This window comes from Crinia signifera, chromosome 3, assembly GCF_055691185.1.
Source record: "Crinia signifera chromosome 3, ASM5569118v1, whole genome shotgun sequence".
Taxonomy (NCBI): domain Eukaryota; kingdom Metazoa; phylum Chordata; class Amphibia; order Anura; family Myobatrachidae; genus Crinia; species Crinia signifera.
The window spans coordinates 300,011,588-300,037,842 of record NC_139219.1 but is presented as its reverse complement, the minus strand read 5'-3'; the positions used below and the strand labels follow the sequence as shown (position 1 = coordinate 300,037,842).

The following is a 26,255-nucleotide window of genomic DNA, read 5'->3' as shown; positions in this document are numbered from 1 at the left end:
AAAATGTACAAAAAGGATAAATATCAGGGTACTCAACGTTTCCGTCCACTTGGGACCTTCGTCAGGAGGTAAGCAACAGATACAGCAATCCAACAGAGGGCACAGCTCAGACCACACAGCAGGTTCCTACAGAAGAGAAGGGTTTGTGGTCTTTTTCCGCGCTGTTGGGGTGGAAGCACTTCTATAGAACCTCGCTGTTAATAGAGGCCCAAGGGATAGAGATGAAAATAAAAAAGATATAAAAGTGCGCTCTTATATTTTCATCAGAAATGGTACACAGCGGTAAAATCAATTGTATTTATTCAAAACATCAATACAAAGGGATATTTTATTAAAATGGGGATTTTTATAAAATTTCAATGAATGATCCAACATCTGACCTAAATTCAGAATTGATGACCCAAATGACCCTACGCGTTTCGTCCGAAGGAGACTTCTTCAGTGGTAAATAGGATCAAAAATTGATAGAACAAAAGGTCTAATTCTCTTCAATAGTTAAAAGACCAGGTACAAACAGGCATCTGACATTGTGATTTGTCCTATGGAATAACGTGGTTCCATTTGTAAACAGAATTCGTGATAGGCTTAAGGTAAAAATGACACAGCTGACCGACCAAGGTTCTTTCACAGCACTGATGCTCAGTGGTACATTCTAGCAGAGAAGCTTTCTCGCTGCTCCCTCTGAGATATGTTCTCACAACCTGTTCTGTGCCACTGGGTACTTTCTCGTTACTCTTTCTAGTTCACCTTCCTCTGAGAAGTGATATAACACACACACACACACACACACATATATGCAACAACTATTACTAGCAGATGTGCAAACAACATTGTATGAGGAGATGAAGAATGATTCTGTATATTGTGGGTCGATAGACTGAGCATGCCTACAGCCTGTAGTACACATGTGCGAGGCCAACTTGCAACAAAATCCTGCTACTTTTTTATCGCTGGCCGTGCGCAAGTTGATTGACAGGAAGCCGGCGTTTGGAGGTGGTAACCGGCTGTTTTCTGGGAGTGTCGAGGAAAACATAGGCGTGGCCCGGCGTTTGAAGGGAAGTCATGTGACATCAGCTTTGGCCCCAGAGCTGCTGACTAAGTCCTGGGCTATGCTCAGGCTGCACAAAAATCATGGATTTGCACTACCTGAGGCAAGTCCTGGTCAAACATGATGTAAGAGATACTTTGTATGTATATACTAAGCCCATCTAGTACTTTTACAAAATGATGGTAAGAGTTGTATAAGATCCTTACTGCTTGAACGCCATTACCAGGTACAAGGTGATCGTCATGCTCCCAGTTCCCTCATTAGGCACTGCCTAGGAACATAAGGGAGGCAGTGCAAGTGCCAGAAGTATTTGGCATTTGACAATTTACTAAACCTTGCTATATAGCCCCCAAGCTGATTTATTTGCCTTGTCTACATTGTAAATCAGGTCGTAGCATGAAACACATTAAATGAGTGGAGCAGATTATTACAAGGTCTTATTATATGCTTGTCTGAAGAGATGAGTTTGTAAGGTTGAAATGAAAGACTTTGAAGACCCAGCGAGTCGACTGTGGCATGAGGAAGGGTGGTGCAGAGAAGAGAGGGTCACGTGACAAGCAGAGTTTCTGTATGGGAGAGGACCTTGAGGGGAGGAAAGAGCTAGATGTGTCATTCCTGTGGGCTTTGTTGGTCTACTACAACTCCCTCCTACTGGGGAGAGAGTTGTAATAGACTTTCTGGGAAAGGATTAGAACGCACACAGATATTTTCGTTGTGTCATGCCTGTGACATGAATGGGACCTACTGCACACTGTGATTAGCGCTAGTGCCTGAGTGATAACCACATGACCTCTCTGTAAGCCACTCCCCCAAAGCCTTTATGCCATTCTCATTACCAACTTGGGCTGTACTTGCATAATGTAATGGTTCCGTACTTTGGTAACACTTAATCTCAGATAAAGTATTAGTAATGTTAATAATGTTTATTTATCTAGGAAAATGTTTTACCAGTAATAAATGTCAATGTTGCATTTGTTAATTGTAGACTATAGATTGTAATCTCTTTATATGCTGTAATAAAGTTAGTGGAGGAACGCAGTTTCGGAACCTATATTATGTTTTTTGCATTGCAGTTTTCAACAAGCTTTAAGATGTTTATTGATAACTGGAATATACAGACTGCATTGTGGCTGAAGAGGTATGAGAGCTCTCCTTCTGCGTCATATCAATATGTACTTCCACCCTTTCTCCATTAACTTATTAACTTATCTGCCGGCTGTATGTCCATATCAGGTCAAATAGGGGAGCCACACCAACTGCCAGTGAGTCAGTTTGGGATGACAGTTAGTAGAAGTAGGTGTGGCTCCCCTATTTGAATGCTGAGCTGTGCTGCAGCCCCATCTCTGGAACCACCTCTGTATATACTTATGTATAAGATTAATGGCTGCTCCTCAGCTCTATAGGGGAATTTGAGTGGTGTGTGCACCAGCAGCCACTAGAGAGCAATTAGAGTGTTGCTCCGTTCGGACTTGCACAGCCACCAGCGCTAAGATTACAAGGGGTATGGATCATTGGACAGACAAGTATTAGGTCGACAGTCATTAGTTTGAACACTGAAAGTCGACATTTGGATTTGGTCGACAGTGTCATTAGGTCGACATGAGCATTAGGTCAAAAGGTCGACATGGGTTGTTCTCTTTTTTTTGTCCCGAATGTCAACACAGTTGACATGGGCACTGAAAAAGTCTACCGCGTATCCTCACATGGCTCGTTGCCCTTGCCTTGCTGCGGACTCAGTGCCTCGCTACGCTTGGCACACTTTTATTCTCCCGCCACACCCTAGTGGATGGTAGGGCATGAAATACCGCCTGTCGGCACAACTCGGCTCAAAAAAAGAAAAGGGGAAAAAGCCCCAGGTCGACCTTTTCACTGTTGACCTAATGCTTGTGTCAACCCAATGACCCTTTCGACCTAACCCTATGTCTACATTCATGTATGTTGACCTTTAGTGGTCGAACTAATGACTGTCAACCTTCATTTTGTCAACCTAGCGACCATATACCGATTTTCTAGTGTTATATTTGTTTTAGAATTTAATAGCAGATTATTGGTGGTATGGGGGTTTCAGAATGCTGCAGCTACATGTCTTTTTTGTACTGTACAGTGATGACTATAATGAGGCTAATGTCGGGTTGATGGTAAAATAGGCAGAAAGTCCACCAAATATGAAGTGTAAGGGGAAAATGATGTTTTTCCGACCGTATGCGGAGCTTGTACACCTGTTGCCGCTATTCTATATAACACGCGTGTATACATATACTCGCTGGTCTGCGTAAGCGGCATTTATGTGGACATGGTCTACAGTAACTGAACTCACCAACATGTAGCCTCACTGGTTATAGGGTGTGTGGTACATGGTTTTATACATGTCAATCAACACCATCTTTCCAGTGATAAATATATAAAGATGGCGCTGCATATGAGCAGGTAGGCCCTAGCACTGAGCCACGGCTCCTCAGTAAATGCGCCATCTTTCTGTACATATCGCCAGAAATATGGCAGCACCTGAACGGCCCTTAGAACTCTCCTGTGCGTGCATTCGATTCCTAAGCTTATGCCGGGGGGTATCACACAATACACACACATCGGTTTGATACTCTCCTATCTGACTGATCAGGCATTCAGAACAGGGCAGTGTTGGGAGTCCTGTGGGCGGCTGCTTGCACTACTACCATACAACAGAGTGAGATCAGAACACTTTCCCTTACAACAATGCACTTGTTTTTATTATATCCAGTGGCTGTAAATAATATTTACCCCATGGCAATGCCGTGATAGGGGAAAGGCCAACTGAAAAGTAATGTTCTCAATGTCCAGATCCAGTGGCAGCTGCAGCACAGACCAAAATTTAAATAGGGGATAAACACCAACTGACACTGAGTCAGTTGGTAAGGGCAATTGCTGGGCCTACCATATTTGAACTTTGAACTGTGCTTCATTTGTCTACATCTATGCTGTGCTGTTAATAACTGCCTCTCTCTATGTATTCCCCAGAGTCTGCTATGAGCGTGCCACTCGCAACCCTACCGCTCAGACTTTCCTACTCTCCGCCGTCTGGCACGGGGTATATCCAGGGTACTATCTAACCTTCTTTACTGGCAGCCTAATGACCTTGGCAGCACGGAACGTAAGTACTTTCTATTGCAAACTTGACAGAGATTGTGCTAGATAAATAATTGCTCAAATCTGATTGGCTGCTGTGGGCAATTGCTCCACGAGGTAGAATAGCTCCTGTCAGTTGGGATCCCGACTGTCGGGACGTCATCCGACACTCCACAGACTGTGGTGCCTATTTACTTGGAGAGAGATAATGTACCAGCCATCCATCTGGCATTTTCCAAACAAAGTCTGTAACATGGCAGTTAGGAGCTGGTACCCATACTCAAGCAGTGTATGTTGGGATGTGCTGGAGAGCCATAGGTTGGCTAGACCTGTGTTACGCTGGTCATGCACTTATGTAATCTTTTCGGATTTCACCCAATACCGACTCATTGGGCCGAGAAATCGGGTGAAATCGAGCAAATTGCATGTGTTTTATATACGATCCCATGTGCTGCCCTGTGCGCATCGGATCGGAGCCACTAGATTGCAAATGCTACATAGGATCGGTTGATTTGGTCAGCCTCCCGTAGCACTTGTAATGTATGGGGGCCTATAGGCAGTCTGATTCACTGACACAGCCCCCACTAATGCATTGAGACCCAGGGGCATTTATTGGAGGACCATGCGCATGCGTGAGCCCTCTGTGTGGCCTGTGATCACAGGCAGTACCCTGGGTGGTTGACAGCCGACCGGGATTTCTGGGCTGCACCCCAGCGGTTTCTGTGAGTGCCGCATATAAACGTAGGTGGCCCCGGCCCTTGTGGGTGGGGGGGTTTATACTGACATCATCAGTGGCCCCGATCTACCCATGGCCATCGCACCGCTGAGTAGGTATTGATTTACGCAATGCAACAGGAGGTGGGGGTGGGATCCATTCAGTGGCGACCCTCTTCTCAGGTAATTGAGCGCTGTAGCGCATTCCCACATTATCGCAGTCCACCGCCGCTCATCTGACGGGATTACCAGCATATGAGCGACGGGGTGTACGGCTTTCCATAGCGTCCTTCTATGTAAAGCCGTCCACCCCCAGAAAATCGCTTAGACGGAGACCCAGGGATTCTTCCCATCATCACTGTGAAGACACGCTGGGGAAAAACGCCCAGTATGTATGCATCTTTAGTAACCGCTGACACAGCAGATGATGAATGAGTGTCAGGAGGAATCACTTGCCCTGGTCTCCATAGTTCTAGCATCTGATTGGTCCTCCCACTCACACACCTCAAAGCATCACAGGGCTGTGAAATGGTGAAAATTGCCTCTGTGACTCTAGTAAATGGCTCTCTGTGCACGGAGAAATGTTCACCCATCATGCACCCAGCCTCAATAAGCATAGCTTGGCATGAGTGAGGGTCTTTTTCTTCTGAAACTCCACTTGCGCCAAGCTTTTTTATCACCCCAAATTTGCTTCTTAATCTTGATGTTCCAAAACTCTTCTGCAATGATTAATTTGATGTGCATCACTTGTATATTTGTGCGTAACTCTAAAGATGCATACATACTGGATGCATGGTGTGTGTTGAGTATGTCTCTCTGATGTTTCTGGGACTATGTAAGATGTTTCTCTCTTTTTTTTTTATTTTTTAGATCAGAAACAATATCCGGCACCACTTTCTAAAGTCACCGGAACTTAAATTAATATATGATGTGATGACATGGATAGCGACACAAGTGGCAATTAGCTACACAGTGGCACCTTTTGTGCTCTTATCGGTGAAACCATCACTACAGTTTTACAGGTACGTTCACATAACGGAGGAGCATAGAGGGAAACTGTGCTAAGGCAGCATATAGGTGACATGGGGCAGATGTATTAAGCCTTGTAAAGTGATAAAGTGGATGGTGATAATGCACCAGCTAATCAACTGATTGGCTGATGTATTATTACCTTCCTCTTTATAACCACTTTACCACGCTTAATGCATCTGCCCCATAGAGGGAAACTGTGCTGCTAACTTAGGCAGCATATACTGTAGGTGACAACCGTGACATAGACCGAAGCTGTGCTGCTCAGTTAGGCAGCATATAGATGACATATGGGGAAACAGTGCTACTGACTTAGGCGTCATATAGATGACATAAAGGGAAACTGCTACTAACATAGGCAGCATATAGATGACATATGGTGTAACTGTGCTACTAACTTAGGCGTTATATAGATGACATAAAGGGAAACTGCTACTAACTTAGGTGGCATATAGATGGCATAGAAGGAAACTGCTACTAACTTATGGGGCATATAGATGTCACAGAGGGGAAACTGTGCTACTAACTTAGGCGGTATATAGATGACATAAAGGGAAACTGTGCTACTAACTTAGGCGGTATATAGATGACATAAAGGGAAACTGTGCTACTAACTTAGGCGGTATATAGATGACATAAAGGGAAACTGTGCTACTAACTTAGGCAGCATATAGATGACATATGGTGTAACTGTGCTACTAACTTAGGTGGCATATAGATGACATAAAGGGAAACTGTGCTACTAACTTAGGCGGTATATAGATGACATAAAGGGAAACTGTGCTACTAACTTAGGTGGCATATAGATGATATAAAGGGAAACTGCGCTGCTAATTTAGGCGGCATATACTGTAGGTGACAGAGAAAAACTGTGCTAACTTAGGCAGCATATATGTGATAAAAAGGGATCTGTGCTACTAACTTAGGTGGCATATAGTTGACATAAAGGGAAACTGCTACTAACTAGGTGCCAAATTGATGACCTAAAGGGAAACCGTTCTACTAACTTAGACTTCATATACTGTAGGGAATTTCTGCTTCTAACTTAGGTGGAATATAAGTGAAATAAAGGGAACTGTGCTACTAACTTAGGCAGCATATAAATGGCATAGAGGGAAACTGTGCTACTAACTTAGGTGTTATATAGATGACATAAAGGGAAACTGCTACTAAGGCTGCATGTAGATGACATAAAGGGAAACTGTGCTACTAACTGATGCTGCATATAGATGACATAGAGCGAAACTCTGCTACTAACTTAGGCGGCATATAGGTGACATACAGCAAAACTGCTACTAACAGGCAGCATATAGATGACAGAGGGAAACTCTGCCACTAACTTAGGCAGCATATAGATGACATACTGTCGGCATATAAATGACAGAGGGAAACTGTTTTACTAACTTATGCTGCATATAGATGACATATAGGGAAACTCTGCTACTAACTTAGGCGGCATATAGGTGACATACAGCAAAACTGCTACTAACTTAGGCGGCATATAGGTGACATACAGCAAAACTGCTACTAACAGGCAGCATATAGATGACATAGAGGGAAACTCTGCTACTAACTTAGGCGGCATATAGGTGACATACAGCAAAACTGTGCTACTAACTTAAGGGACTTGTAAATTTACATATAATGGGCAATACATTTTATCAGAAGTCTATCATTTTGTTTATAAATAGGCATCTAAATTATTTATGTATATTTGCTTAAAAAAGCTCCATAAATTCTCATCTGTGATCACTGCTAGGGATAAAAGATTAATTGCTACACCAATAATCCCATGACAGTCATGCCAGGATTGCACATCCAATAAGACATACCTCCCAACATGACCCTCTCCAGGAGAGGCACAATACTCTGTTTCTGTACTTCCCTTAATGTATGACTGTATAATGTTTTAAACAGGTGTATTGATAAGAAAGGTGTTTCACCACAGGTGATGGTAATCATAAATGAAGAGGAAAGTCCAGAAACAGAGCATCGTGTCCCTCCTGGAGAGGATCATGTTGGGAGGAATAAATAAGAGGATGATTGGGTCTTAGCGGCTGGCTGAAATGAACTTACGAGCTTTGACCAGTTGTTTTCAATGGACAGCGAAAGGAGGGGATGAGCTTCTAGCCACCAGGGAGGAGCAGAATTCTCCTTTTAGTGTAGTATTGTTGCCATTTTAGATTTTGTGGGCAAAACACCCAGAGATTCAGCAACTTTTGTAAGCCCCATATATGCCCTTTGCGTTGCAGCATGACCTGTCTGCAAGGGTTCAGTATGATTTCCCGACATTCAAAATACCGACGGTCAAAATACCATCAAGCATTGGCAGACATTCAAAATACCTACAGCAGGGGTGGCCAAACTTGTCCTCAAGATCTACCAACAGTGCATGTTTTCCAGGCAGCCTGTGGATCTATAGTAGGAATGAATGCAGCAGGTTTTAAAATGTGACCGTTAGTAATGACTACAGCTGTGCACCAGCCAGGTGATCTGGGGAATGTGACAGTTAGTAATTACTACTGCTGTGCATTAGCTAGGTAACCTGGAAAACGTGGACCTTTGGTAGATCTCGAGGACCGGTTTGGCCACCCCTGACCTACATGTTCTTTATGCCGACATGGTCGAAATGCCAACATGGTCCAATTGCCGAAATTTAAAATGTTTGTATATAAAAAAAGTCAACTGGGGGGTTTAAGTCAACATAGATTGACATGGGCATCACATGGCTCAGTGCACTCGCCATTCTTTGGACATGGTGCCTCGCTGCACTCGGCACACTATTAGAATCTAACTCTATGCCCACTTGGATCTGGAAGGAAAAACAAGTTTGTTTAAGAAAAAAAAACATGAAAACTCCTGTCCACTTTTTGACATGGTAACATGTCAAATGTCCTCAATTGGACTGTTGGCATTTTGGCCATGTAGGCATTTTGAATGTGTCAGTATTTTGACTGTCGGTAAATTTACCTGCATCCCTCCGCAACTTCCTGTGGCTGTGGCTGATTAACCCAATTGCATGTGGAAAGAACAAGCTGCAGGCTGCTTACCGCTCATGTTGAGATGAAAAAATATACATAAAACATGAATCTGGGGGTCGGTCGAGTCTCCCCTGTATACATTTCTCAGTGAAGATAAATTAGTTTGGGATTTTTGCATGTTCCGAGAAATATATGGAGCTGCAAGTTTAGCGTAATATCCCTTCATTAGCAGTTTTGTTTTGCCTATTTGTTTTGCCTGGCTGTTTTGTTTTGGTTTGAGCAATACGCAGAATGTTCTAAAGCTAACACTTGATTCTTTTAAAGCTCCTGGTACTTCTGCCTCCACATTTTCTGCCTATTGGTGCTGTTAACTATGCCAGCCCGAGCACGGAAAAAGGGAAGAACGGAAAAGGAACCCATGGCTCCTCCGCTGGAGAACGCAAACAAGGATGAAACCACTTCAGAAATCAACAGCCATGTCACCACAAACAACAACAGCCGCCAGCGGGAGGAGACAGCCTGGCGGCGCCCCAGCGCTGTGCAATGACTGGCCGATGACCTTTTCTATGTTTTTAAAATTCGATTTTTAGAACCTTCAATCGGTTTGTGAATTGTGCACAGGACAAGATGGTATTATACAACATTCTACGTAAGGATAGCACTGCAAGGAGAGCTCCAACACCACAATGCCATGTGGGCCTAGCCTTACAATATTTCCATTATTTTATAATGGGCACTCAGGACTTGTAACATACGTTCTTAGGACCGTGTTATGTGTGTGTTCCTTTAACGAACATATGATGTCTCCTGGCATTGCAGAGGTTACACAATTTGGGCACAAAACAAAAAAAGGTAGAGATCCCAAAATCAATTCTTAACCCTTTGCCTTAATCCCACTCTGTACTGAATGACGTTACCGATGTGTTGGAGGGAGTAGGGTATAAGTAATCATTCTGTTAATGGTGCTGCCAAGGAGAGTAGTGACTCTCTAAGGACGCAGTATTTTAAGTAACTGTATGTATACAGCAGCTCTGATCTAACATCACTAGTGAGGCACATTGTCTTGTAGACCCAGCCATGCCAGGTCCACCCAGCCAGACCACAGCCATGAAGCGACGTTACCCATGAGAACGTGTGGTATAGTTTTGTAGGTTGCCAAAGCACCTTCAAGTTACCAACTTAGCATGACTTCTATAGCAGATGAGATTCTAGAATAGCAAGTTCCCAGGTCCCTACTCTTCTAGAGGTCTGTGTACACAGACACATTGTGTTACGTTGCGGTCGATATACACAAAGGCTGCTAAGGTTTTCATGCTTCTGCATCATGTTTTTTTTTTTTTTCGTTTTTTTTTTTTTGTCGCTGGGATGTATGAAAACTCGTCTTTCCACAGTTCATGTTTTTAGGAGTATGTTTATATAATGATCTGGGGTAAATTGGAAGATTTAGTTCTAAAGTCCAGGTTTTGGAGTTCATAGCATACTCCTAACAGAAAGATCCTGCGATTATCCAGATTCAGGTAAAGCAGCGGTGGAATTTCCCAGCCTAGAAATACTTCAATGAAGGTAAGGTTTGTAGTGTCAGTAGGTACATCGCAATAGGCAGCAAGGGCTTTCTAGCAGGATTTGGCAAGTAGAGAACCTCCCGCTAGCTCTCAATGTGTGTCGGCACATTCCAGGGTTATGTGTAGGACTCCAGCAATTAGTTTGAGCAGGCCATAGAAATGATTTGTGCGTCACATTAGGTAAGAAAGCACAGCCGACTGATAAACGCTTGTACCAAGGGGGAGATTGGTCCTTTCTGCAGATTGAGTTGTTGCTGTATCTTCATTTCTGTCAATGATTTAAACAACATAATTTCTTATTTGGATGTTGACTGAATGTAACTGAAAAAAAGGGAAAAAAATGTATTTTTTGGTACAGCTGAATAGCTTAAGTAGAATATTGCTCAACAGCATGTGCATATGAATCTTGGCTAATTCCATCTCTCCTCTCAGGACTAAGTTAGAGAGCTCGTGTGATGTGTAGTCCAGCAGATGCGCCATATGCCGTCAAGTGCGTGTTGGTGCACACAAGTTGCTGCATGGGAGCATTCATATTGACATGACCCATTCACGCACTGTGATACGCGCACACCTCCGATATAGTATTGTTCTCAAACACACGCATTGGCCATTATAGGTTAATCTACCATTACCTGGGTGCTCGATTTAATACTAGTATTTCTGTTTACCAAACTTGCCTAAAACCTTGACCTCGGGTGTCCTCCTCCAGCAATGACTCGGACCTCGCCTTTGCCTGATGATTTTGCCACCGCTATTACTGTTTGAGTTCCTAAATCCATTTTTTTCCTTGACCTTGATTGTGTACCACCATTTGTCCGTTTGGTTCCTGTCTATGGTTTACTCTGACCAGGCCTCCTTCTCTATGGTCAGTGCTCATACCCGTTGGCGTAAACACCTATAACTCTGTGCTGAAGTCCTTGTGGAAGCTAAGTAACGATCAAAGCATCCATCTCTAAGGGAAAAAGCGAGATTCGGTTAACGTAAGTAGCTTCATGTATCCGTGTTTAGAGTTTGGTAGGTTGTCTCTATAGAGATATTAGAATAATAGAACAGGGGTGAGGAATGTAGAATATTTCCCAGTTTATCCCTTTTTAGAAACCAAACCAGAATGTTCTCCATAGAGATTAACCACTTTCATTGGAGCTTCTGCTTCTCGTTGGTTTCCCTGTCTAAAATAGAAAGCGGGAGAAATGGAATTATCCAACGTTCGTTTGCCTATGCCTCGAGATCATCACTAACGTACTTTTCCAACAGCTGCACCACAATTCTCCATCCAGCACACTGACGCCTCGTCTCCTTTTTACTTTTCCTACGATTTATTCTGCACAGGATGAGATTTTAGAGATACAGTTGATTCTTTTAATAAATCCTAAGCATTGTAACCCATGTGTTCTGCAGGGCATTGACATCCCGTCCGTTAATTCATGATGTGTTCTTCGAAATAGACCACAACTTTTAATTTTTTGTACTGTCTAAAATTAAAAACCAAAACAAAAAAATGGGTTGTGTCCATATTTCAGGGTGATGTAAAGGTGATAACATGATTTGTCTAAAAGGGGATTGTCTCCATATTTCATGGTGATGTGAAGGCGATAACAAGATTTTTTTTTTTCCGACTAAAATGGTACGGAAGAAATCCACACAAAGTTTAAATGACCCTATTAGATGACTATGTCAAAACTAAATTGAATTTCAATGCGCCATCTGCAGGGGCGGATCCAGGATAAAATGACAGGGGGGGCACCATGATAAAAGAGGGTTTAGGTGGGGGAGGGGCGGTGTTAGTAATGCCAGTGTACATGCTGAGAGCGGCAGAGAGAGGGTGGGAATGGGATTAAAAATAGGCCCTGGCATTTAAAGTACGCAGGCTCACCATGGCGACAAAAGTGAAAGATGCAGTTGTGCGCGCGCCAAAGGCGCGCTCCGGAAAAGGGGGTGTGGCCACTCAACAAGGGGCATGTCCTTGAGTGTAGTGTACAACACTATATACAACTTCTACACATTATGCAACAAAATACTAGACCCCACTATACTTGCCCCTACACATGATGCCAAATGGAATGAGCCAAAATTCACATAATGCCACATGGATTGAGCCAAAATTCACATAATGCCACATGGATTGAGCCAAAATTCACATAATGCCACACGCATTGAGACAGAATTCACATAATGCCACACAGATTAAACCAAAATTCCCAATACCCTTCATAAACAGGGACATTGTCCATCAAAGGCGCGCATTAAACATTTACACCATAATGTCCATTACACGTTAAGTTACACGCCATTATGTCCATTATGTATTATGCCAAACACCATAATGCCTATTAAAAATTATGTTACATAAGTGCTGCTTATCTACATGCTCATTGCCAAGGGTTCCATGCTCATTGCCAGGGGTTCCATGCTCGTTGCCATGTGGGATTACATGCTCATTGCCTAGGGAGAATACATGCTCGCGGTAAATGGGGGACAGACGCCGCCAGGCAGAAGTGATAGCCACTGACAGTGGCAGAGCCTGGCTGTATTCAGAGCACTGCAGGTCCCGGCTATTTGAAATAATACCCCTTTCACACCAGAAAATGCATTCCCAGGTTGGCCCCCTTTACACCAGCCTAGTCCCTGCATTTTCTGGTGTGAGGGGGAGAGAAAACCACCCCTCCCCCTCTTTAACCAGTTATCTCATTTAACCGGCTATATCTTCGGAACCAACTGACCCATTTACATGAGACAAGTATCATATTGATTTGAGTGGGCTTTGAATGATTTTGGTCCAGTGAAACTGAAACCACAAGCTTCTGTGATGCCAGGGAGGGAACTGGCAGCCGTCGGAACTAGGTGGGGGTCGGAATTGCCGGGTCCCATATTATCCTATGGGGAAAAACGTTACAGCTTTGCCAGGCAATATCTTTGGTTCCCGGGGGGCTAGAAACACGGGGCTGGGCTCGTTGGAAAGCCCTGGTCCTCCGCTACAAAATGAAATGACAGGGGGGGCACGTGCCCAGGTGCCCCCCCCCTGAATCCGCCACTGGCCATCTGCAAATCCCCCAGAACATCGTCACCATCCCCATGATGTTCTACCCTTACAGAGGCAAAGGTTGTCCATGCCCCCCCCCCCCCCCCCCCCCCATAGTGTAAGCATCACTCATGTGTGAGGCTAGTACATAACAATGTCACCATGGCATCAGCTCTTCCCGCCTAAACCAGTGCTTACTGCGATCAGTATATAACCGGGCAGCTTGGGGACCTGGTACATGAAAGAAATGGTGCCTCGCAGGTAAGTTAAAAAAACGAAAGAAAATTACTAAACATAAGACAAAAACCGGTTAAGTTTAGGTTAATGGAACTCCTTGGCTAATTCCATCCACACATGCCTGATTGACAATTAGTCAGGGAAATTGCTGATAAGTTTTGTATGGATGCCACAATGATGTCAGTCTACAGGTATGTACACACGCTTCGATTTTGTCTATTTTTGTTATAGAAGCAAAATGGAATCAAAATACAATGGTTTTTAAGACACTTCCAAAACGCATTTGATTTGATGCGCGCTCCTGTTTTCTCTATATCGAAAAGAAAAATAGACTCTGCAGGCAAGGAAATATCGAAGTCAATCCAGTGAATTGAATGTAAATCGAAATCTATATCGAATGCAAAAGTGCAGATCGAAGGTGAAATCGAATGTTAAAGCAAAGGCCATATCGAAAGGGGGTGGAATAGGGGAAATCAAAAGTAAATCGATACGTGTGTAGACCCCTTAACTCTGCACATAATTATGGTTAAAGTTTCCGAACTACAAATTCGGTTAAATACTGTATATGGATGAATGTTGCCTCAACCTCAGAGTGCAAGCAGTTGGGTTAGGGTTACTGAGGGGTTTTCACAAATAGTATTACCAGCACTTTTTACGAGAAAACAAAATGGCTTCTGAAGCATGACACAAAGTCTGTGTTTTGTTGTGCTACCAATGCATTGCTCTGTGTTCATCTTTATTTTATAATAGGATATGGTCCTGGTTCACTGATTCCTGAGTCACACATAATGTTCAGAATCGGGGGCGGCTGTGTGACCGCATCAGCCCTGTACATGTGAGAGTATCCGTTGTCCCTGGTATCCGCATATATGACTGAATCTGATGGATAGCTGCATATGCTCAGCTTGTAATAGGATGCAGCATTGTGAACATGCCCATGGGAAATTTGCTCTGTGTGAACCCCCTGTTACCCCCCCCCCCCCCATCCACATCCCCGGGTCGCTGGTAAATGCTGTGACATGCGGATATGCGTATGCAGCCAGCCCATGCGCTTGCTCGTTCATCTGCATTCTGAACTATGTGCAAATCAGAATCTGGACCCCGATGTCTACATCATAGTTGCCTACCCTCCTGCATTCTGGGACTGAGACTCCCTGAAATAGCAGCAATCTCCCTGTCTCCCTCATTAGTCTAGCAATCTCCCTCATTTCACCTAGCCCACATTACACTGTTACATAATAGTTACCTCCCCTCCTGCATTCTGCAGGAGACTCCCTGAAATAGCAGCAATCTCCCTCATTAGTCTAGCAATCTCCCTCATGTCACCTAGCCCACATTACACTGTTACATCATAGTTACCTCCCTTCCTGCATTCTGCAGGAGACTCCCTGACCTAACAGCAATCTCCCTCTCTCCCTCATTAGTCTAGCAATCTCTCTCATGTCGCCTAGCCCACATTACACTGTTACATCATAGTTTCCTCCCCTCCGGCATTCTGCAGGAGACTTCCTGACCTAACAGCAATCTCCCTCTCTCCCTCATTAGTCTAGCAATCTCCCTCATGTCACCTAGCCCACTTTACACTGTTACATCATAGTTACCTCCCTTCCTGCATTCTGCAGGAGACTCCCTGACCTAACAGCAATCTCCCTCATGTCGCCTAGCCCACATTACACTGTTACATCATAGTTACCTCCCCTCCGGCATTCTGCAGGAGACTCCCTGACCTAACAGCAATCTCCCTCTCTCCCTCATTAGTCTAGCAATCTCCCTCATGTCACCTAGCCTACATTACACTGTTACATTTTGGGGGGAAAAAGGAATGAGAGACAGATACATTTACATTGAATCATCAGCGCCATTTCCCAGCACTTTACCAAGTATACAGTATGTATACTGCATACTTGGTATAATGTAGTAGCTCTTACTAACTGCTTTGGGGCTCATCTTCATTTGGATATACGGTACTTGTTTCCTAGCACGGCGCCCAATTTTTTCATCTTATGGCATCTTATGCGATGGCATAAGTACCCTAATGGGTGCTTACAATGTTAAATGCACCCCCACTATCAACGGAAACCCGAAGCGTGGCGAGCGGCGGCGGTGGTACGTGTCCTCCGACCTTTTCATACCCCCACTATCCACGTTGGCGTGGAGTTGATTGTAGATAGTGTGGCGAGCCCGAAGCGTGGCGAGCACAGCGAGTCCACCCTGTTTGACATTTGCCCGGACTGCCTGCCACCCTTAAAAGACGGCCGCCTTCCCTCTGCTTCAGCCGTACATCGCTGACAAGCCTCCACCTGCCAACTCCTGGAAGCCACGTACGGAGAACCTGCAATTCCATCACAGGTTAGTGCGGCTCACTCCCTGCTGAATCATCACTGGCGGCTTACCGGCTGTAGCCGACCGCCGTGCGGGTTGTAGTTAGAGCCGCACACTTTGGCTACCGCAGAGTTTGGAGTCTTGTAAGACTAGAGGTATTGCCGCAATTTACATATGAGGGTTGAAATATATCCATTTAATGACCGTGGATAGAATAAATATTGGATAAACAGTGGACTCTTGCATCTGTGGCCATAGACTATGAGACCAAAAAGAACTGTTTCAATATAAATGACTCCACACCACTATCCTAGAGACCTTTGTCAATTAAATTAACTTGCAGGCATTGCACCATTCCGGAGCTGGTTTTGCGCAAAAATATTAACTGAATAATACCTTCTTTTTCATGTCTTTGAGGAGCGAAGTATGTTATATTGTTAATCCAATTTTGAATTGATTATATTTACATAGTTACATAGTTACATAGTAGGTAAGGCCAGTGGCGGATTCAGGGGGGGGGCACCCGGGCACGTGCCCCCCCTGTCATTCAATTTGTAGATGAGGACCAGAGCTTTCCAACGAGCCCAGCCCCGTGTCTCTAGCCCCCCGGGAACCGGAGATATCGCCTGGCAAAGCTGTAACATTTTTTCCCCATAGGACAAAATGGAACCCGTCAATTCCGACCCCCACCCAGTTCCGACGGCTGCTAGTTCCCCCCCTGGCATCACAGGAGCTTGAGGTTGATGTCATTCAATTACATATCGGTCAATCGTTTCCAGAGATATAGCGTGTAAATCGATTTTTTTTCTTTTTGAAATGTAATTTCATGGCTGTTCATGTTCTTTGAGGGCAGATTACTCTGGAACCAAACGTTCCAGTTTCACTGGACCAAAATCATTCAAAGCCCACTCAAAAGTTCTTCAATATGATACTTGTCTCGTGTAAATGGGTCAGTTAGTTCCGAAGATATTGGCGGGTAAATGAGATAACTGGTTAAAGGGGGGGAGGGGTGGTTTTCTCTCCCCCTCACACCAGAAAATGCAGGGACTAGGCTGGTGTAAAAGGGGCCAACCTGGGAATGCATTTTCTGGTGTCAAATGGGTATTATTTCAAATAGCTGGGACCTGCAGTGCTCGGAATACAGCCAGGCTCTGCCACTGTCAGTGACTATCACTTCTGCCTGGCGGTGGCTGTCCCCCATTTACCACGAGCATGTATTCCCCATTGGCAATGAGCATGTAATCCCACATGGCAACAAGCATGGAACCTCTGGCAATGAGCATGGAACCCTTGGCAATGAGCATGTAGATAAGCAGCACTTACTGTATGTAGCATAATTTTTAATAGGCATTATGGTGTTTGGCATAATACATAATGGACATCATGCCGTGTAACTTAACGTGCAATGGACATTATGGTGTAAATCAGGCATGTCCAACATTGGCCCTCCAGATGTTGTGAAACTACACATCCCAGCATGCTTTGCCACAGTTTTGCTATTAGAGAATGCTAAAACTATTGCAAAGCATGCTGGGATGTGTAGGTTCATAACATCTGGAGGGCCAACGTTGGACATGCCTGGTGTAAATGTTTAATGCGCGCCTTTGGTGGACAATGTCCCTGCTTATGAAGCGTATTGTGAATTTTGTCTTAATCTGTGTGGCATTATGTGAATTCTGGCTCAATCCGTGTGGCATTATGTGAATTTTGTCTCAATCCATGTGGCATTATGTGAATTTTGGCTCAATCCGTGTGTTATTATGTGAATTTTGGCTCAATCCCTGTGTTATTATGTGAATTTTGGCTCAATCCGTGTGGCAGTATGTGAATTTTGGCTCAATCCTTGTGGCATTATGTGAATTTTGGCCAATCCATGTGGCATTATGTGAATTTTGGCTCAATCCATGTGGCATTATGTGAATTTTGGCTCAATCCATGTGGCATTATGTGAATTTTGGCTCAATCCATGTGGCATTATGTGAATTTTGGCTCAATCCGTGTGGCATTATGTGAATTTTGGCTCATTCCATTTGGCATCATGTGTAAGGGGCAAGTATAATGGGGTCTAGTATTTTGTTGCATAATGTGTAGAAGTTGTATATGATGTTGTACACTACACTCAAGGACATGACCCCTGTTGAGTGGCCACACCCCCTTTTCCAGAGCGCGCCTTCGGCGCGCGCACAACTACATCCTTCGCTTTTGTTGCATGGTGGGCCTGCGTACTTTAAATGCCAGGTCCTATTTTTCATCCCATGGCCACCCTCTCTCTGCTGCTCTCTTAGCATGTACACTGGCACCACTAACACTGGCCCTCCCCCACCTAAACCCTCTTTTATCATGGTGCCCCCCCTGTCATTTTATCCTGGATCCGCCCCTGGGTAAGGCTGAAAAAAGACTTGCGTCCATCCAGTTCAACCTGGTATAGATATCCATTGCTGATTTGGTAGGTTCTGGTATTTTACAGACAATTAATATTTCTTATGTGTACCCATGGATGTTTTTCTCCAGTAAATGTTTGTCCAACTTTGCCTTGAACGCAACTAATGAGCCAGCCGTTACCACCTCTCTGGGAAAAGAGTTCCAGAGTTTGACTGTTCTGACCGTAAAGAAATTCTTTCTACTAGCTGAATTAAATCTTTTTTCATCTAATCTATACTCATGCCCTCGCGTCCTAGATTCCTTTCTAGTAGAAAAGAGGGTGCGTGACAGTTCCTTATATTGGCCCTTGATATACTTGTACATGTTGAGCATGTCCCCCCTTAAACGTCTCTTTTCTAATGTAAATAGTCCCAAATTGCTTAATCTCTCCCTGTAGCTTAAATTCTCCATTCCCCTAATAAGCTTTGTTGCTCGCCTTTGGACTTTTTCTAATTCTATGATGTCCTTTTTATAGTGTGGGGCCCAGAACTGTACTCCGTACTCTAGGTGAGGTCTCACCAATGCTTTATATAGTGGCCTAATTACCCTTGAGTCCCTAGTTTCCATTTCCATTTATATCTTTTATGAATGACATTTTTATGCTTATTGATTTTTAAACAATTAAATCATAGTAAAGTCATTTATGAATCAATTTTTCCAGGTGTGTGGCGCTCTCTCTTCATTTATATATATATATAAATACTTATATGTGTTAAACTGATTGGTTCTAAACATAAAAAGTTGTTTTAGCTTTCTGCAGTAATTATTATTTTACTTATTTAGACCTATACGCTGAACCTATGTCCCAGCAAAATGGATAAAGCACTTAAAAAACCCAATGTAGACATTTATCTCGTTTTCAGAATGACATTACTCGTGTCCTTTAGGGACAGATATAGCAAGCTTCAACAGTGATAAAGGGCCTAATTCAGAGTCGCTCGCTAAGCAGCGGTCTTTCACTTGGTTTAAGTGCGTATTCTTGCTTTGCAGTAATTTAGTACAACAGGATTGGTTTGATGTAAATCTCTTTTACATATTTAACTGATGGTATAATCATTAGCACCTAGGGGAATGGGTGGGGTGAGAGGATGACCGATTACTAAGATTACAGCTTCTGGTTCTCCTTCTTACCCCAAAAAAGGGGGTGTTTAAGCAGCGCTGTCAGTGAGGAACAGTCAGTGGTGAATAAAATAACAATTTATTACACAATAAACCATTAAAATTCATATAAAAACAATTATACATGATAAGTGGGGGCGAGATTGGATGGAAATTGAATGGACCAAGGTGTTTGGGGGGAACCCGAATGGTATAACCTGCACTGATCCGTTAAAGATTGTCCTGATGGAATGCAATCCTTAATGATGTTATTTCCGGGTGTCGCTGAAGGGATCGGTCCTGAAAGATGTTGCTGATACAGGACCAATCTTAAACCTCAACCATTTTGATGAATGTCCCGATAACGATATAGCATCCAAATAGCGGCGTGTAGATGGAACAAGCAATTTTATCAGATGATTGAGCAGAAGGTGGTCCAAATCTGCAACCAAGGTCCAAACGGGGGCACCAACGCGTTTCGCTGGATCTAAATGCCAGCTTCATCAAGGACTCAAGAACACCTTGATGATGATGTCAGCCCCCAGGGCCGGCGCTAGCCGCTCAGCAAATCCTGCAAAGCAGGGAGGCGCCTGGCTGGAGAGGCGCTCCCTACCTTGCTGACATTGACCCTGATGATGTGTGCTTCTGCTACTGCCCGCGCTGCGCCTGTCAACTTGTTTGACACTAACAGCGCAGCGCAGGCGGCAGCTTGTAGAGCGGCTCCCCTGTCACTGGCCGTACCATCGCATACACAAGCATTCTTCCTCCCTGCGCCTACGGTCCCGACTCCTCTTGCAGTGTAGCACGAGGATTCGGGTGGCGTTAACCGGTGCTCCCAGGCGAACAATCTAGTGCCAGCACACTGAATGATATTGTTAATGATCGTGTTCAGTGACGAAAAATGGGGAAAATGCAGTCGTTAATGATATACAAAGATTTGACTGCATGTTCAGATGACAGGGCGGCCGTTAACGATATAGTGTGTACACATTGGACGATATGCGCTAAAATATCGTTAACGATATCTTTAACTTGCAATAGGCCAGATGCACCAAGCTTCCAAAGTGATAAAATGTTGAGTGATAAACAGCCAGCCAATCAGCTCTTTTGCGCCATGTCACATACTGTGTTTGAAAAATGTCAGGTTGGAGCTGATTGGTTGGTTGTTTATCACTCTCCATTTTATCACTTTGTGAAGCTTAGTGCATTTTATTTATTTATTAACAGTGTCTTATATAGCGCACACATATTCTGCAGCGGTTTACAGAGAATATTTGAACATTCACATCAGTGCCTGCCCCAGTGGAGCTTACAATCTATATTCCCTACCACATGTAGACGCACACACACATGCTAGAGTACCGGGAGGAAACCCACGCAAGCACGGGGAGAATATACAAACTTCACACAGTTAGAGCTGTCAGGCAGTAATGCTAACCATTACACCATCCTTACTGCCACCATCCGTACGTGCATCTGGCCCTTAGTGTGTACCCAGCATTAGAAAGCGGTATACAGCGAATAACTGAAGGGTAGATTTATTAAGCTCGGTGAAGTGATAAAGTGTCTGTTTTTTATCACTGGCCAATCATCTCCTACCTGTCATTTTTCAAACCAAGCCTGTAACTTCACAGTTAGGAGATGATTGGCCGGTGATAAAAACCAGACACTTTATCACTTCACCGAGCTTAATAAATCTGCCCATGAGAACATAAAGAGGGGAGATAAAGTAGATAATGCTAAAAACTAAATGAAAGGAATGAGGGGTATCTGGGATCACACCTGGTGGTCGGTATTAGGCAGGTACAGTTCATTCTGTGCAGGGATTTATGTTTTCATTTAACTTCTAATTAATGGAATGTGGTCAGTGTATGATTACGTGCAGTTGTTTGTCTTCAAAGTGTTTCCAATTTTCTTATCCGTGATGGAAGGAAGGGAACATGAAAGCTGTCCATCATTGTCCGTAGCAGCTAGATTAATTCATCCTCGACAGGTCTAAAAGCTGCGTATTTGCTACACATTATCTTTTAATTACTCATTTGTAGCCTTTAACCAAAGTGTGCAGGAAAAAAAAAAAACAGAACAATGTGTATCCGAGGTGACCAGCGGCTGGATGGAAGAATGTATTGTATTGTACACACTGCACGATCCGGTGTATGGCCGTGCAATATATCCTTCCATCCCCCATTCACCTGAATGCCGTTGTCAGTGAGGTGCAGCGCATCAGAAGGCCTTGCTAATGACACATGTGAATGCTTGATTGAGGGGGATACTGTCATTTGGTCTACAGCAAGTTGGTCGACAATCATTAGGTCGACATGGGGATAGGGCGACCGGCCATTAGGTCGACAGTCATTCGGTCGACATGGGGTTTTTGACTGACATGTGCCGACAGGTGGTATTTCATGCCCTACCATCCACTAGGGCTTGGTGGGAGAAAAATAGTTTTCCGAGCATAGCGAGGCACCGTGCCCGAAGCATGGTGAGCGCAGCGATGCACTTTCATCAGTGTTCATGTCGACATTCGGGTCAAAGAACAGTCAAAAGCTCCATGTAGACCTTTTGACTGTCGACCTAGACCATGTTGACCTTAACCCATGTCGACCTATCCCCATGTCAACCAACTTGCTGTAGACCAAATGATCCCAACCCGTGTGATGGTACACAATAGACTGTATGGAAAATATATTGTTGGGATCCATGTCAAAAAAGATATATCATTATATATGTACACTGCTCAAAATAATAAAGGGAACACTAACATAACACATCCTAGATCTGAATGAATGAAATATTCTTATTAAATAATTTGTTCTTTACATAATTGAATGTGCTGACAACAAAATACAAAAAAATTATCAATGGAAATCAAATTTATTAACCCATGGAGGTCTGGATTTGGAGTCCAACTCAAAATTAAAGTGGAAAAACACACTACAGGCTGATTCAACTTTGATGAAATGTCCTTAAAACAAGTCACAATGAGGCTCGGTAGTGTGTGTGGCCTCCATGTGCCTGTATGACCTCCCTACAATGCCTGGGCATGTTCCTGATGAGGTGGCGGATGGTCTCCTGAGGGATCTCCTCCCAGACCTGGACTAAAGCATCTGCCAACTCCTGGACAGTCTGGTGCAACGTGGCTTTGAAGGATGGAGTGAGACATGATGTCCCAGATGATGTGCTCAATTGGATTCAGGTCTGGGGAATGGGTGGGTCAGTGCATAGCATCAATGCCTTTGTCTTGCAGGAACTGCTGACACACTCCAGCCACATGAGGTCTAGCATTGTCTTGCATTAGGAGGATCCCAGGGCCAACCGCACCAGCATATGGTCTCACAAGGGGTCTGAGGATCTCATCTCGGTACCTAATGGCAGTCAGGCTACAGTACCTCTGGCGAGCACATGGAGGGCTGTGCAGACCCCCCAAAAAATGCCACCCCACACCATTACTGACCCACTGCCAAACGCAGGGCTGGGCAACACCGGCCCTCCAGATGTTGATGAACTACACATCCCAGCATGCCTTGCATCAGTTTCAGCATGGCCACATAGCAAAACTAATGCAAAGCATCCTGGGATGTGTAGTTCATTAACATCTGGAGGGCCGGTGTTGCCCAGCCCTGGCCAAACGGGTCATGCTGGAGGATGTTGCAGGCAGCAGAATGTTCACCTTGGTGTCTTCAGACTCTGTCACATCTGTATACCTCCCAACATGACCCTCTCCAGGAGCGACACAATGCTCTGTTTTGGACTTCCCTCATAATATGTCTGCCATCACCTGTTTTAAACAGGTTAATGGATAAGAAAGGGGTTTTCACACAGGTGATGGCAATTATAAATGAAAAGTCCTGAAACAGTGCAATGTGTCCCTCCTGGAAAGGGTCATGTTGGGAGGTATGCATGTGCTCAGTGTGAACCTGCTTTCATCTGTGAAGAGCACAGGGCGCCAGTGGCGAATTTGCCAATCAGTGTTCTCTGGCAAATGCCAAACATCCTGCACAGTGTTGGGCTGCAAGCACAACCCCCACCTGTGGACGTTGGGCCCTCATACCACCCTCATAGAGTCTGTTTCTGACTGTTTTAGGAGACAAATGCACATTTATGGCCTTCTGGAGGTCATTTTCCAGGGCTCTGGCAGTGCTCCTCCTGTTCCTCCTTGCACAAAGGCGGAGGTAGCGGTCCTGCTGCTGGGTTGTTGCCATCCTACGGCCTCCTCCATGTCTAATGATGTACTGGCCTGATTGTCAATCAGTGTTGCTTCCTACGCGGACAGTGCGATTTCACAGAAGTGTGATTGACTTGGAGTTACATTGTGTTTAAGTGTTCCCTTTATTTTTTTTTAGCAGTGTATATCGCCTATTGTGTACCCCACCTAAGTTTGCATTTGATTACGAAAGTGGTTCTCAAACTTGGTCCTCATTACTCACTGACACATTTTAAAAGATCCACAGGTGGAGCTAATTATTTCACAGGTGATTGTAGGGGAGGCCTAGAAAACGTGCACTTTTTGGGGTACTTAAGGATCGAGTTTGGGAACCTATGGACTATGACTTGGTTGATGCCTTTTACTCATGACATACCTCCCAACATAACCCTTTCCAAGAGGGACAGAATGCTCTATTCCTGGACTTCACCTTAATTTTTTGAGTAATATCACCCGTGTTGAAGCGCCTTTCTTATCCATTACCCTGTTTAAAACCGGTGATAGAAATCATATATTAAGGGGGAAGTCCAGGAACAGAGCAATGTGTCCCTCCTGGAGAGGGTCATGTTGGGAGGTAAGTCATGATCTTTATCATGTCGCTAATTGTGTTGTTTTATCGGCTATGTTTGCAACAATGCTTCTTGATATGTTTGCAAAATCCCTTTTGGCACTATTTGCAAAAAAAAGATGACATCATACACAGATGCACTATGTGGTAGTATCTAGCCTTCTAAAGCGGAGAAGCTGCCAAAGTTGATACATGCTAGCTAGAAGTTGATTGGTTGTCAGCATCTGCCAATACTGTATCGGGCCTGTTACCCGCATGCACTGTTGGCTAGATGATTATTCAGCCCAGCATTTCATTAACCCTTTGAGTGCCACGTGTCAAACAACTTCTGGTGTCGTTTGGCTTAAGAGATACAAGGTGAAGACAATTTTTGATTGTATTCAAAGCACTCTGATGAGAACCTCTGCATCTCGGAATGTAGACATGTAGCACCAAAATACAGTAGGGCTGGACTATAATCAACCGTTGCTGTTGTTATTATATTACAATTATAATGACATTTTGTGCAGTGATTTATTTCCATGGAACTAAGAATGACACCGCTATCCATTGCTTGTAATTGTATGAGCTGGGGAGATGTGACATCATACCTCCCAACATGACCATTTTCAGGAGGGACACCTTGTATGTATGACACATCAGACCAACTTTCATCCAACCAGCTGGTTGGATGGAATAAAAACCTGGTACTGGATAGGAGCACATGTAATTTGTAATTAAGTCATTTGTTTCCCAAATTGGAAAATGGACAACAACTGTCACTCAGACAATGTACAGTAGTTGGACCTATTTGATTTAAACAATTTCACTGAATGTTTTTGTCCATTTTCCTGAGCAAACTGCTTATTGGCATTTTCCCCCATACAGTACCTGATTTTCAGTCCAACTAGTTGGATTGTTGGCGGAAAGTTGGTCTGATGTGTGGCCAGCATAAAGGTAGCCATACATCTACAGATCGATTGTCATATTGGGCCATACTTGCCTACCTGACCCTCTCCATGAGGGAGAAAATGCTCTGTTCCTGGACTTCCCTGGTAATGTATGATTGCCTGCACCTGTGGGGAGCTAGGTAAAGGTGTTTCACCACAGGTGATGGCAATCATACATTACCAGGGAAGTCCAGGAACAGAGCATTTTCTCCCTCATGGAGAGGGTCAGGTAGGCAAGTATGGATTGGGCTGGTTGGAACAAAAACCTTGTAATATCTGAATGACCGTTATTTGTCAGTTTTCCAGCATTTCAACTTAAATGGTCAACTGCTCTCATCCATTACCAGGTTTTTGTTCCACCCAGCTTAATCTGACAATTGATCTGTAGATGTGTGGCCAGCTTAAGTCCTTGAGTAGAGCAATGTGTCCTTCCTTGAGAGGGTCGTGTTGGGAGGTATGTGACATTGAATTGCTGTGCTTCTGCACTTCCCTCTTGATGTATGATTGCCATCACCTGTGGTGAAACACCTGTTCACCACAGGTGATGGCAATCATACATTACAAGGTTATGCTGGCCACAGATCAGACCAACTTTCATCCAACTAATTGGTTGGATGGAATAAAAATCTGGTAGTGGATGGGAGCAAATGTAATTTGTAATTCAGTATTTTGATTTAAATAATTTCACTGAATGTTTTTCTCCATTTTCCTGGGTTTGTGAGCAAATTGCTCATTGTCATTTGCTCCCATCCAGTACCTGATTTTTATTCCATCCAACCAACTAGTTGGATGTTGGTCTGATGTGTGGCCAGCATAAGTCCTGGAGTAGAGCAATGTGTCCTTCCTGGAGAGGGTCATGTTGTGAGGTATGTGACATTGAAAGCCGGCTTTGGAGAAGTATGAAAACACTTCTTACATTTTATTTACAGCTATAGAGAAGCGTCCGAGTGATTACTTTATGTGACTGCGTTGAGGTTATGAACACTCTGGTTTAACATATACTTAGCAAGAAATGGCATAC

At 44.0% G+C, this 26,255-nt stretch overlaps 1 protein-coding gene across 1 annotated transcript in view; it reads left to right on the top strand.

The window, feature by feature from the left end:
- Positions 1-12,096, top strand: part of MBOAT2 (membrane bound glycerophospholipid O-acyltransferase 2) — a 173,422-nt gene extending 161,326 nt beyond the window's left edge. Inside the window, exons 11-14 of the mRNA XM_083178526.1 lie at positions 2,122-2,186; positions 4,043-4,175; positions 5,735-5,886; positions 9,199-12,096. Of these exons, the coding sequence (XP_083034652.1) occupies positions 2,122-2,186; positions 4,043-4,175; positions 5,735-5,886; positions 9,199-9,421 (573 nt within the window). The 3' untranslated portion in view covers positions 9,422-12,096. The remainder of the gene's footprint in view (positions 1-2,121; positions 2,187-4,042; positions 4,176-5,734; positions 5,887-9,198) is intronic.
- The last annotated feature ends 14,159 nt before the right edge of the window (positions 12,097-26,255 follow it).